The sequence below is a fragment of the Strigops habroptila genome, chromosome 2, assembly GCF_004027225.2.
Source record: "Strigops habroptila isolate Jane chromosome 2, bStrHab1.2.pri, whole genome shotgun sequence".
NCBI lineage: Eukaryota > Metazoa > Chordata > Aves > Psittaciformes > Psittacidae > Strigops > Strigops habroptila.
In genome coordinates, this window is record NC_044278.2 from 17,049,726 (window position 1) to 17,064,190 (window position 14,465).

At 41.8% G+C, this 14,465-nt stretch overlaps 1 protein-coding gene across 13 annotated transcripts in view; it reads right to left on the minus strand.

The window, feature by feature from the left end:
- The window catches only part of BBX (BBX high mobility group box domain containing), a 147,281-nt gene that overhangs the window by 10,871 nt on the left and 121,945 nt on the right, over positions 1 to 14,465 (minus strand). For 10 of the 13 annotated variants that reach the window (XM_030471466.1, XM_030471460.1, XM_030471458.1 and 7 more), the window contains 2 exons: positions 12,656 to 12,804; positions 5,256 to 5,342 (listed from right to left, as the gene is read on the minus strand). In XM_030471466.1, the coding sequence (XP_030327326.1) occupies positions 5,256 to 5,342; positions 12,656 to 12,804 (236 nt within the window). The remainder of the gene's footprint in view (positions 1 to 5,255; positions 5,343 to 12,655; positions 12,805 to 14,465) is intronic. The other 3 variants (XM_030471455.1, XM_030471457.1, XM_030471456.1) reach the window with 3 other exon arrangements.

A 14,465-nucleotide genomic window follows, 5' to 3' on the forward strand; every position in this document is an offset into this window, starting at 1 on the left:
AAATAACTCAAGTGGGTTAATAGTGAGATGTTCAGATAAGCTTACTGCAGTGACTGAGACCAAAATCTTAACTGGAATGCGTAACTAAATGGACTGCTTTCTCTATAGATTTATTTGGGAATTCATAAGTGTTGACTATGTATTAATGTAATGGTGTAATTGCAGTCCAACACTATTTATTAATTCTGATTTGGGGATTTGCTCTAATTAGATAGTGCTTTGATAGTGCTGCTTAATTCTAGTTTGATTGAATCTATAATGGCTTTAATCTTAGCAATACCACTCAGTTGTTTGGTTTTTTTTTAAAAACATCAAGACATGATTTAAATCAACATACAATAATAAGAAACCTGATTTGGTATGTTTTCAATTAGATGTGTTGTATATTACAAGCTATGTCAGTTCACTAGAAATTAACTTGATTGGTCAATACAGTAGACACTTCCCTTTCACATTTGTTTTCTTTCTCATACTGTACGCCTCAAAAAGCTCAAGAAATGAAAGCGAAGAAAAAACCCTGAAAGGTAAAATAAAAAGAGGCCATTCTTACTGAAGACATAAGAAGGCATATACCATATCGGTGTATTTGACTAATAGCAGAAGGTGGCTGACAAACTCAGGATGCAGCAAGCATATTCCCTCTCCATGTTTTAAGGATTTTCAATCCTTGAAATGAGACTTGAGAGAGTCTATTTTTTTCTCCTCTAGCTCTAAAGTAAACTCTTTATCACTTCACCATCACATTGCTGCCGTACAGTTTTGAAGGAAGGATTGAAGATGAACAATGAATGATTTTATTTTTTTGGTGGGGGTGGGTGAAGGGTGGGTGTTGAAGGGAAGGGCTTCTTTTTTCTTCTCTAGCAGTCTTAGTGGATGTTAGGATAAGAAGTCACTTAATTGACTTCTTTATAGATTATTATTCAAGCAGACATAAAACCTACCTTGGAGGAAATCACACAAAGGCTTCACTCACATGACCCTTTGCACTGAACTCCAGAGGAGAAAGGAGTCCATGCTTCAACAACCATTTAAGCTAAGCTAGGTGCTAACAGGGGTCCTTCTGCACCTCCTTCAGGAGGAACACCACCCCACTGCTACAAAAAGTATATCCATACGGATGCTCCATACCAGGACTTGGCTTTGCTGTGCAGAAAGGACAGTGCTAATCCAAGTTTAATTCCCTGCATTTTTCTTTGGTAATTTCTTTAATCCACCTCACATCCCTTCGGTTTCCACACAGTCCTGTGTTCAAGAGCTGCACCATGTGAGCTCAGCTCATTTTCAGGAGAATGCTGTCTAGAAAAGAAATGAGGTTCTGCAGCTACTGTGCAGTCCTGCAAACAGGTATTTACATGGTTAGCCTTCTGCATGACAGTAGCACATGCAGAACTACAGGGCTATTTTTGCAAGCAGAGTTGAGCACATGATATGAAGATGTGGGCCTTTTGGCATGTTTACACCACAGTGACAAAAACGTCCAGAACTCTATGCCAGACGGTTTCCTGAGCTAGGTTTGTTAAAAATTACCATGGACAGTTTAGCCTATTCTGCAGACATGCAAAGTACGTGTAGTCCTATTGACCCCCATATTTGCGAACACGAAAAATGAAGACAATTGGACTGACTCAGCACACACAAGCTTTTCCGACTGAACCCCAGCAAGACACAGGCAAATTTAAAAGAATTTTTTTAATGATACCTGTCTGTTACTGGAGCCAACTGCAGACATTCAACCACATTTAATGGAGAATGAATGCTCTGTGGGTCTAAGCGCACTGGTATCAAGAAGGAAAGATGGGTTGTAATGCTTTAATGGTCTTTATGAAGTTAAAAAGGGGAAGCCTAGCAAGGCAGAGCAAGCCTTCAAGCCACCACTGCCTGGGGAACCACTTCACTAAGGAAGTGATGCCAAGCACACTGACCTGTATCCTGGTGGAAATTCCAGCTCTTCTGACAACAAGATGCTGCTCAATACCACTCGTGGGCTCAGGCAGCACACAGAGCTGCGGCAAGGGCTGGGGACTAACAAGCAGAGAGACACCAGCTGGCAATGCAGCAGATGGTCAAGCCAGGTGTATTGAACGGCTGCCTGGATGGAAAGCTCTGCTGCATGAGCCTCTGCTGACCAAGCCCTCTTCCAGCCTGGAGGGATGCCAAAGGCACAGTGGCACAGAGCTGCTAGATCCCTCTGGGCTGCTGGCCCCACACAATAGGGCTTTCTCAGCAGGGGAAGAACAAAAACATAAACAAAAAGGTCATTCTGCTTATTTTCTGCACCTTCTGTTCTTCCTCAAACATATGTGCTAAGGCTGTACGGACTGATGTGCATGTGGGAGAGCTGATGGAGGATCAGGAGCAGGCAGCTAGCTCTACCAGCCACAAGAGATGGGGGTCCTTCACGCATCAGCTACTGTTGAGACTGGTGTATACATTCAGCTCCCTTATGGTGCAAAGGCCAGCATTGTACCTGGTTGTTACATAAACCATGCAAGAGCCCTCAGCACAGCTCACTAAATGTAGCTGCAAGGAGTCAACAGTTGTGATATACCCCTTGGTATTTAAAAGTATTGCTTCCCACCAGAAAGCCTTGACAGTGTGGCAGAAAACGTATCTCTCAGCTAAAGGGCATTCAACCTCCCCAAACGGGGATAGGTCCAGCTGTGCTACTGTCAACGTTCCTAAGGCAGGGACATCCTCTCTTTAACACATTCAGCTGCATTATTACGTGCTCTCTGCTAGGAGGAGCAGGGAATGTGGCACATCCGCTGGTATTTTCTGGGCTGTATCTCTGCCTGTAAACACCTGCAAACTCATAATATGGTGATTTGCACTGCCCATACTGTGTATGATGTGGTCACATGGAGTCAAAATTCACTCAGATACTCAAAACCAGCGACAGACCCAGACAACATGATCCAATCACACTGAAATTTGTCTTTACCGCACTTACTTTTCTCCATTCAAAACACAGAGGCACACAGGCACACATACTTCAAGATGACAAAACATGACTCCAGCATGACCTCTGCTGACAGCAACCTTTCCAAGTGTCTCTAGTTACAAGGAAATTCAACAAGCTCTTTCCTCCAGCAAATCTAACTCCATAAAAACCAAACCCACACATTACAGACTTGTGACTAACCACGGAAGGGAGCTGAAATTTTCATTTAGTGTTTGATTCACTAAATCCTTGTATATTTGAACTGAAATGAAGATGCTGGGATTCCCAGCTTGAATGCTGCAGAATATGGGACAGTAGAGTCAAAGAGTTTAGGGCCCTGCTGCCTAGGAACTCATGAAAGGATGAAGTTACATAGGCAGCACATGATGGCGAGGCTGTACGCTGCCTGCCAAGGCCATACCGACACTGCGCTTTGCTGATCAATGCTTTGCTTTCAGTATCACTTCAGAGTAGGCAAGACCCCAGATTTTTTCCCTTTTGTATCTCAGAGGAAATGCAGTTCCCCAACAATATATATATGTATCATCCATTGTTTTTCCTTTGATGATTTCTATGTGGGCTGTGTTAAGTCTGGGAAGTTCCTCGTGTCTGTGCTTCAGTCTTTGGGAGGAACTTGGCAAACTGGCCCTACTCCAGCAAATGCACAGACACATCTTTAATGTTAGGCATGATGACATTATTCACATGCTTAACTTCCAAGGACATGCCTCTGTGTTGTGCTGGAATGAGGCCAGGGTACTCAACACTTGCCAGACTTGAATCTTTGATCATAATGCACACTTCGCTTTCTATCAAAACAGGCTGGTTTCTTTTAATCAAATGGAGGTTTTGCCATTTTATTTAGCCACATTTTGTATCTGCAGATTTTAAAATATTTGTATGTTTTACCCTATCATGTATTAAACACTTTCTGTTCCTTTTCCCACAGGAGAATTTAAACACCCATTTTTTCTTACTAACTTGTCTATATGGTCTATTAATAATTCAGGAACAAAAAAATACGAATGGCACCCAATAAAAGCTATGTTAATGTATGATGCCTTTTTCACATGAGCATGGAAGCAAGATAAATACTTCTCATAAGTGACTCCCGCAACATGTTTGTTGTACAAATACAACCAAACTGAGCAAGTGATTTCAAAGTATTTACACCACTGAATGCAGCAGAGCTGGCACAGCCTATGGGCGAAAATAGTGCATGTGCACCACAGAGGACAGAAAACACAGCATCGGGAAACGAGAGGAAAAGAAATGGCCAAGCCTTACGGAAAGATAATAAGCACAAAGATGGCTGGGGGAGCTGGAGATGTGCATAATAATTTTATTATCTTAGAGACAGATATGGATGGGTGGGGAGAAAGAAAAAAAGGAAGAAATTCATGAAGTTACCTAAATAAGCAGAAGAACCAGAGAGGCTTTTCTACACCACAGGGACAACATGGGAGAGAACTCCATTGTGGAAGGGCTAAGGAACAGCCTGGCCATGATTTGGGTAGTGTGGGCACCATGATTACTAAAGATTAAAAAAACCCCAAGGGCCCAGGGAAGCAGGCTCAGCTATGATCCTGTACATGCTGTACACTTGAAAATGCCCTTCAGAGTTGTGAGTACGCAGGTATGCAGGACTACAATACTGTACTAAGAAAAAGACTTTGAAGAGCTACGAGCAGGATAATGGGCAGAGCAAGCCCAGGACACAACTTAAAAAACTGCCAAAGTTATCTTCAATCTGAGGCAAACAGAAAGCTGGTGAAGGCTTCTTAAATAAAAACTTCTAGGTTTAGGTTAGTATTTCTGAGGTCTGCTGTAGAAACAAGCTCTTACATTCTGACCAGCTGCAGTCTGCAAGGTTCTAGACAGCAGGAAATCACAGCGAAGGAGATAGGGACGCGGATAAATACTTTGGCAAAGGAATAAATAATATGGTCTCTGATATTGAAGGGATGGAGACAAGAGCAACCAAAGGACTAAAGAACTATGAGGTGTGGAAGACAAAGAGTTGAGGGCCAACTGCAGAATTGCCTTTGCTTTGTCACGCTCTGCTGCATGGTACCTGGAGCAGGGAAACTGTAATTTAGGGAGATGCCAAGTAAAACCAGAACAGCATCATACTGGAATAATGTAGTATAAGCAGCTGGAGCCAGGAGATAATGGAGTTGAAGCACAGGGAAATAAGGGATCAAAGCAATCAAAGACTAGAGAGCTTAGTAGCCTCTCTGTCTAGAAGCATTTCCCCGAGAGTGAATTGAGAGAAAAGGTGGCCCAAAACCTTATCTAAGTAATGCACCAGTACCTGTGTCCGGAACATTAAGCTTCCTTCTGTGCTTATATTTGCTGACAATTTTGTAGAAAAAGTTCTTTTTCTTAGACTGGCATGAACCTACAGACAACATTAATAATACATACTTTTAATTAGCTGTGTTAAAAAGAGTACAACAGTCACAGTATGTATTATACAACCTCCCCTTCCACTATGTAAGATGCTACTTCATGGGGAAGCACAAAACCTGAGCCATTTCCAGAATAGACTCTGGAGGCTTTCAGAAGGCTGTACTTCAACCCATGAGCTCCCAGTGCTTAACCGCATACAAAGCATTTTGGAGAATGATGACCTTAGGAAAGCTTAGCCATACAATGTAAGAAGGGGTTTGAGATATGCTCTTTTTTGCATTTGTACTGGTTTGGCTGGAATGGAGTAAACTTTTCTCATAGCAGCCTGGATGGTGCTGTGTTTTAGACCATTGACCAAAACAGTGCTGGTAACACACCAATGTTTCAGTTACTGCTGAACCGTGTTTGCAGAGCATCAAGCATTTTAAGTGTTTACAAGCACTCTGCCACCCCAGCGAGGAGGTTGGGAAGGGACATATTTGGGACAGCTGACCCACACTGACCAAGAGGTCTTTCATACCATATAATGCCATGCTCAGCAATAGAACTGGGGAGAGAATTTTTTCCAAAGTAGTCACTGCTCAGGGCCTGGCTGTGCATCAGTTTGTTGGTGATGAGTGCTGGCTTTTGCATCGCTTGTTTCCCCTGCTCCTCCCTGCACTTATGAAACTGTCTTTATCTTGACCCATGAGGGTTTTTTTCTTGCTTTGCCCTTCCAATTCTCTCCCCCATCCCACTGCAGGAGAGTGAGCAAATGACACGGTGGGGACTTACCTCTCAGCCAGGACCAACCCACCACAGGATGCCTTTTTGTGATTAGAAATGAGTTTAGACTAAGTGCAGAAGTAAAAGCTCCCATTAGAGGAAGGTGAAATTATGCCCAGCTCATGGTATCATTCCTACTTTGATAGCAGAGTCTTTACTAGTAGTAGTTAGAAGACATCTTATGTGACATCAGACCACAAAGTATGTCATTAGCAGAGGCCATCGAGAAGCTATCCTTTGTCTCGCTAATGGAGTAAACAGCAATACAACAGCAACACAGACAGCCGTAACAGGCCAAAGGTGTAACAGATGCATAATCGCTACACTGCAAAGCCATTTTTATGGAGTTACTTTTCAAAAACTACACTTTAAAATCTTATTTCCAAAGACACAGCAGGCAAGCAAGTCTTCAGGCTAGCTCAGAACAGACCAGACCAAACCAGAAACAATATGCACTGCAGGTGAAAAGAGAGGGTGTCCTTCCCACCTGCAGCTGACTTGGAACAGGATTCTACCCACCACAAATACCAGCCTCCTCCACTCCTCATCCATAAAAGGAACTGGACACACACATTGTACTACCGAGACACAACTGCAACCATGTAGTAACATGCGATCAAGGTAAGCCTACACCATGCATCTGCAGTTTGCCATCACTGACAACAAATAAAATCCAAGTAGGACACCATCTTAGGCAACATCAGCTTGAATCTGAATAGCTTTACTAGAACTTGCACAGAAAATATCAGAAAGTTCAATAGAAGAGGCTATATATTCACTCACACTGATACAAGTGTCATTCTGCAAACTTTACAATAGCTTCCTGAGTATCGCAGAGCTGGATAAGCAGTCTAGTGCCAGTGAAGTAAAAATGCAAAACAAGGAATGAAAAAGCTCAGGCAGGTTGATGGAAAGCCTAAGTGAAAAAAAACCCTGAGTTTTTCTGAAGACTAAGGTCAAACACTTCACTAACATCAGAGACAAGTCTTCCCACACGTCTGCTTGCAGACCTGTTAACTAGATGATTCTTATGCCATTTTTTTTAACTAGCAAATCAATGACTTTTGCAGGTGCATGGAATAAGAAACATGTTACATAGCATCACAGAAGTCTCTATTTCTACAGCTCAACTTGAACCCCATCGACCTTTTTGATCAATATCATCGACTGTCAGCCAGTGTCAGCAACTCTAAGCAGAATAAGAGAAGAAAACCTCACAAAAAGATGACAAGTATCATCATGAAGAAGGGAACACATGTCTTTCATCTCCTGAATACCATCCAAGGCACCTTAGTCATAAGCTGTGACACGTAGGGTACTCCAAGGCACATGCCACTTGCATGCAAAATTTTGTTCTCAAATGGAAAATCCAAGGACATTGACTTTGGTAGGGCCAAAAGTGAAATTGCCTTCATTTCAATTTCCTTCCCTTTTAGCTGTTATTCCTGTGAGACAATGCCCATTCACATTTGAATACCCTCTGGCCATAAATGCAGCGGAGAAGACTGGCTAAGAGCTAAACAGGTCAACATGTCACAGTCAGACCTGAGAATGTAACTTCTGACTCTATGAGAAATTTCATCCATGCTCCCTGCCTGAACTACTTAGAATGAACTAAAGCACATACTCACTGTCCTCTGTGAAAAGCTAAATCACAATCACTCTCACACTTACACATACAAATTGTCTAATAATTACAGAATAGACTATCTGGTGGTTCTTTGAACATGGCCACATCCCATCCTGCCTTTAGATTAATGCCTAAGCCAATGAACTGCCAAGTACAGGATCTTTGCATAGCATATTCGGGTATAAACCCCGGTGTTTTTCTTTTAATAGAAATGAACTGAACTAAACCAATATGGAGAAGGCAAAATATAGTCTGGACTGGAGAGGACATCTGCATGTAAGAAAGGCTGAACAAGGCGGCATTCCTGACATCATGTGCTGGTTTTGGTTGGGACAGAGTTAATAACCCTTTTCAGGCTCTCACTAGCAGGTGCCCCTGGGGCACAGTTTAGGCACACTCACCCATGCAGGAGTTACAGGACGGATGGCTGAGCTACACCTGTTTAATGGGGACAGGAGGCAAGTGAACAAAGACTGTGAACAAATGCCACTTGTCAGCATTCAATCCAGAGAAAATCTGTGCCTGAAACACCTAACTAACCTAAAAGGCTTGCTATTAGGCAGGGGACCCTGCATGTGGTTTCCTAATAAAAAGCTGAAAAAACCTTTTAATGTTAGTTCACTTGCTATTGCTATAGAGCCACCTGCAAGTGCAAAGTAAGTCCTTTTCTCCTGCTCATCATTCTCCATGGAAAATATTCTATGGCTCTTCCTTTTCCTAGCACTTCAGCAGTTGCCACAGGATTTAACCACCTGCTAATCCCTGGATTGCCCATTGTGCTCACTGAGGGCGGTAGGGATTTCCTCCCGGGAATAACTTGCTACAGCCAATGGCAGCTGCCTGGGGAAGTAGCAGGCAAGAAAATGAACCCACCATATATAATGAACCATACCTGCATTTCCTCCGTATTCCTGGACACGTGCCCTCTCTGCTCTCACAAAGTTCCCTATTTTAAAGGGCCAGATCAAACAGAGAACACTTCAACATGATCGTAAGAAAACCAGGACAAGCAGATTTGTCTGTGCATTCTGCAAGTCTCAGAAGAAAAAGGCCGGATTTTCAGGTCATGATCTTTGGAACATCATGGCATGTGATCTCCAGGCATTTGAATGCTTTGAACGAAGCCAAAAAACCCCCAAGCTAAAGACTGAGAGGAATGCCATAAAGAAGCATCCGTTTTAAGCTGATGCTTTTCTAGTCCTAGAGGCCACAGACAGAAAATAACTCTAGACAAACCCTTTCCCAAATAAAAGCACACTATGCATTCCTCTCCTTGCCTTCCCAAAATGAAAGCTTTAGTGAAGTGCTTCGTGCATAAGTGAGCATTTCTTCACAGCACAAGGCAGAAATAATGACTATGCCTGTTGCTCATTTTTGCATATAAAACTGCATTAGTGACTCACTGCAGACTGATGACTTCTGTGTGGTGGGATGTTTTGGCACATATGCCATTGGAAAGGAAAAAAAAAAAAAGAAATCAGTCACAGCTCCAGCAAATGTCGGAGCAGGCCATCTGCACTACTTCAGTATAGCTGTATTTTGCAGCCATTTTGTGACATTATTATTGTAAATGCACACTCCCAGTTCAAAATGCTTGAGGTAGAATTCGCCAAAGCATTGTGGCTTGCTCAGTCCTGCTCCCATTGAAGAAAGAGCCCCATTACTTTCAGTGGGAGCAGAATTTGCACGATTTGGAAAGCTCTGGGGAAAAAACTGTCTCTCATTTAAGAAAGTTCAAATATTCCCTTATACATGTGGATTTGAAACAGCTTTCGTGTTACAAGGTTCTTCAGGTGGTTTTACATGAAAGGAACTGGCTGAAGTTAGGACTGGATATGACAAGCACAATGGAAGCAGTCAATGGGCACTGACCCACTCAATTTCCACTTAGAAGCAGGAAAATTTCCTGACAATCGTGGCTGTTTGAGTTACTTAGTAGATCAGGCCTCTTGTACATACAGGTTAATGATATTTGACAGAAAATCAATCTGGCGCCATTTACTCCAAAATAAAATATATTAAGGCATACAGCCCCAGACGGGGGTGGGGGGTGAGCAAAAAAACCCCCAAACCAACGAACAAAAATATTTCTCATTTTTATTGACCTAACATCCTGGGGAAGTTTTAGTGTGCAGCACTCCAACCTGTTTTCCAAATTGTAAATGTATTTCAGCAGGTACTGATCTGTAGACTGCAAAAATTCAGTCTTTGTCTGAGAACTGAGAGTGCCTGGGAAGTCTATGATCCTGCATATGCTCATTCAGAAAAAGCAGGGAGTGATTTTAAAGAGTGTTTATTAAACCTACCTACTGATTATTATCTGTTGGTTGGAAACACCCAGAGGCCCCAACCACTAGTAAGCACTATTTGTGATGGATATCTCTTCTAATTACCTTACAGACAGAGACAACCCCAAGGAAGAGCAAAGCAGTAAAAACAAATCCACTCTACTGTGCCCATGACACAGTAATGCAGGGCAATATATTCTCCTACATCCCAACAGGATCACACCCATGAGAGTATATTGACCCTTCATGGTTCATGCTCATCACATCGAAACAGTAAGATTTCATTTTTATTTTTTTTTTTTTAATCTGGTGGTGTAAAAAACAATGAAAATGAAAAAACCTCAGAATCATTCCAAACTGTATCATTTTGAAGAATATTTTCATTTCCTGCAATACTTGCAGAAGCCTAGTATGCTTAACACCTTTGAAGGTCAGTATTCTCTAACTGTCTTTGGACTCGTCACAGTTCACAGGCAAGCCAAGAGCACGATGAGCCTGAATGGCCTGCCAGTACACCAGAAATTAAACTGAGGATTCAGCTTAATGAATGTTTGGCCCAGCTGGAACAGTCTCCCTACTAAGCTAGTAAGCTTGCTTGTATGTAATTCGGTTCTAGTCATTTCAAATCCACAACTCGCATCCTAATTTTAAGCATCCTAACAAAATAAACCAAATTAAAATTGACCCATTGCCATGGAATATTTACTTTTTAGCAATCTTTCTTTTCCAAAAGAAAAATGGTATGTCTGAAATCTTTTCAGCTACCTCTTGAGAGCGGAACTTCACTCTTGAAGGAACTGGAAAGACTGACACAAGCTGACAGCTTGCCCAGTGAATTCAACATTTGTTGAAATTAGGAGCAGGTATCACTAGCTCCATCTGGATTTAGTTCAGGGCTGCCGTGAGATGTTCACTACAGAAACAGCATGCCACTATCAGATATTGCTGCCCTGGGGCTGCCTGTTGCAACCCCACAACTCAGTTGGTAAACAGTCACATGAACTTTTCTACCATCTGCTCCAGTGCAAAGTCAGCTGGCTTATTTTGAAGAGCCCTTGTTGTTAGCTAGAGGCAAATGCTCATGGCCTCCTCTGCAGGGCTGTGCCAAAATGACTTACATCAGGCTTGGAACCTGCCTGCAGTTATGTTTCTGACCTTCCCTTGAGACATGGCCAAATATATTCCAAAGCTTTTCAAGTGATGGAAACAAGGATAAAAATTAAGCTCTTGGACATAAACCTAGCCAAAAGCAGAATGCGATTCTGGGATACCTGACTTGAGGTAGCATTCTCGCATACCATTCCCAAATAATGTAGGGCCTGCAAGATTCTTACAAATACAGACACTTGAACAGGTAAATACTGCAGCAAGAGACCCAAAGAGCTGCTACAACAACTTCAACTGCCAGATCATGGTAGATTAGAAGATCCTGTTCCCAACAGATGTTGCTTAATTAACAATTGTATTGTCATACTGTAAAGCAATTCATTCACGCTCACTGAAGAAGAATACATACCATAAAAAACCATGAAAGGTATTTGAAGTCAGAACTCACTTGGTATTAGCACAAGCCTAATTTTGCAAAAGTGACTGTTCCACACCTAATTATATAAATACAAAAATCAATACCAAAATTGGCATGCACTAGAAAAGAACAGCTGCTCAGTCCTGCATACTATAATGTGATTATTTGTGAAGCATTCAAAAGGCATACATCTAATCCAGGGTCACCTGGCTAAAATAGCCGTATTAGATCTGAAAACCTGTCAGTCAGTGAAACTACCACACTAGCAGAAAAGGAAACCGGCTTCACATTGTGAACTGTGCATAATGAGGGTTCTTTTGAGCATCCTTTTGTCTTGTAGAATTACTGGTATGTCATTCCTTCATTTTGTGATGCTGCTGTACTGGATGTATACATCAGTATTTCTGCCACAGTCTAAAAGTAGTTTTCCCTATGACATTCTCACTTCTCTACCATCTCTGTGTCACAGGTTGGTTGTATATAAAACAGCCAAATGTGTCATGAGTTTTTCCAAGAGCCTCAGCAACGGAGCTGGGTATGGAATTGGCTGTCCTGTTCACTAACTTTCTTTATCATGTCAGGACACTTTTGCTCCAAGCTTATGGCAGTTAAAATCTTGATTAAAAATAAAAGGAAAAAAAAAAACCCCCCCCCAAAATGTTTCATTCAGACATCTCTGGTATCATGTTTTAATTTGAAGAGCCTAAAATTACAGTGAAATGCAAACTAACAAAAAATTATGTTTTGAAAAATGTCAAAATGTGACCTTTTGATCATCTGCCATTTTCCCCCCATTTTCTCCTGGGAAAACTTGTCAAATTCACTTACTTCACAAATATTCATGTTTTTTGATAAATTAGTTTGCTATGAGAACTATATTTCACACACAAACTCCAACTCCAGTTCTACTCCGTATGAAAATCATGACTATACCCTGAAAACTAACCCAGGTGAGAACCAACTAACTTCAGTGCTAGCACTTTTTTTCCTTGACTTCATGCTTTTCGCATATAGCAGTGAAGTAAGAATGTATAATTCCTGTGCTTGTTATAGCACTGCTGTTGCTTAAGAATCTATTGCACATGGTAATTTACCTTTGTTGGATTTTGGATGTTCGGATGAGCCACTTCCAACCTTCCTCTTTTTTCTTGGAACAGATGAATTTTTCCTGTCAAAGGTAATAGGACTGTATTGAGGGAGGCTGTTGAATTTCTTTTCAAATTCTTCTTCCAACTTTGCTAAGCTAAAAAGGGGAAAGAGGTAAGCGCACACACACTGTAAACATCAAACTAGAATATATTAGTCCAACTTTGGGATGAGAATGTACACTCTAGCCTCTGCTTTTCTAACTCAGTACAAACTGATTATACTAGTTGCATATATTAAAATTAGAAAAAATAAATCACTGTCATACTGGTGACATTTAGCTCTGATTGCTGCACAGACTCATAAAGGAAATTTGTCTGTTCTGTGAGGGGAATGAAAAAAGACAATAAAAACACAATAAATAACCAAACCAATAAAATAACTTGATATAAAAGTTCTTACATGAGAATGAAAACAACAATTCAAACCAGAAGAAAAACGTCAAATTATTCAATCTCCTGGGGATATTCTAAAGCCAGATGCTTTGGGGTGGGAATTAGCTTTGTATTTGTTCTGAGGGATTATATTTTCTCCCCTCATATTTCATCGTTGCGAGATGAAAAATGCAACTAGCTCATGCTTTCATGAAACCCAACATCCCTCATACTTCAGCCCGAACTGAATGACTGTAACTGGATCACCTACAACTCAAGAAATCCACAGACAGGGTACCGCTGTTCCTAATAGCCAGAGGAACATAAACCACTCAAACAGGATGGCATGGAATTTCTGGCTGTAATGACTACACTGGCTTACATAAGCACTCTGTTCCAGCAAATTCTTGCAGCCAGGCAGGAGCATAGGAAGGAACTGTATTTTAATAAAAGGCAGTGTGCACAGCTAGGCAGATTATAAATAGCACCATCAATGACAGGGGAACTATGACATTTGCTACTAGTCTTTTATTCTGTTTGCTATGGAAAACCTGAACTTGACAGAAGTTGTTATGACTGTTAGAGGGATGGCCCTTACACACCGTACACTTGGAAGTATCACAAGAAACATGGCATTTCTCTCTGCTTTCTGAAGCAGCACTTCAAACAAACTGCATTCTGAAAGCTTTGGTAGACAGAATGATACCTCATTTTATCTCTGTAGTCATTAGCTCTTTCAGTAAGCAATCTTCTACCTTAAAATAGGGCCTTGGCTCTTGGCAGACTATGTGCATGATGGGGTTGGTTTGTGGGTTTGTTTGTTTGGGGTTTGCATGGTTTGTTTTGCTTTGAAATCACAAAGATGCCTGACATTAGAGGTGCTTGGTACTGCTACCTTCCTCTTCCACGTGGATGTTCCCTGACAACCACAAAACAAGCTGATTTTGTGTCCTGACATCTCATGCAATTCCACCCTCTGCCACAGCTCTTCTCCCACTGCCTGTTGCCACCTGCCCCAAGGGCATATGAGGGACTAATTAGGAAGGTCCAACCCTGAAAGCAGAGGAGTGGCATCCTGGCCAGTAGTTTCTAGCGGGCGTGACATGGAGGCAATGGAGAGTGCTGCTATCACTACCTCAGTATTAATTAGTAAAAAAAAAAAATCACATTGTCATGAAGGTTCAGAGCATCTCATGATCCTGGTTTGACACATGTAGCTGAGCTGAGGTCTCCACACTGCACAGACTAGTCCTGCCAGGAGATACACAGAGGCAGAGCATTGCGAGGCAAAGGAGTGGGCTGTGCATGAACTAAGCACACCTGACAAGGACCATCAGGGAAGTGTGGGCAACTACTGATGGATAAGGTAAGAGGACACAGGGAA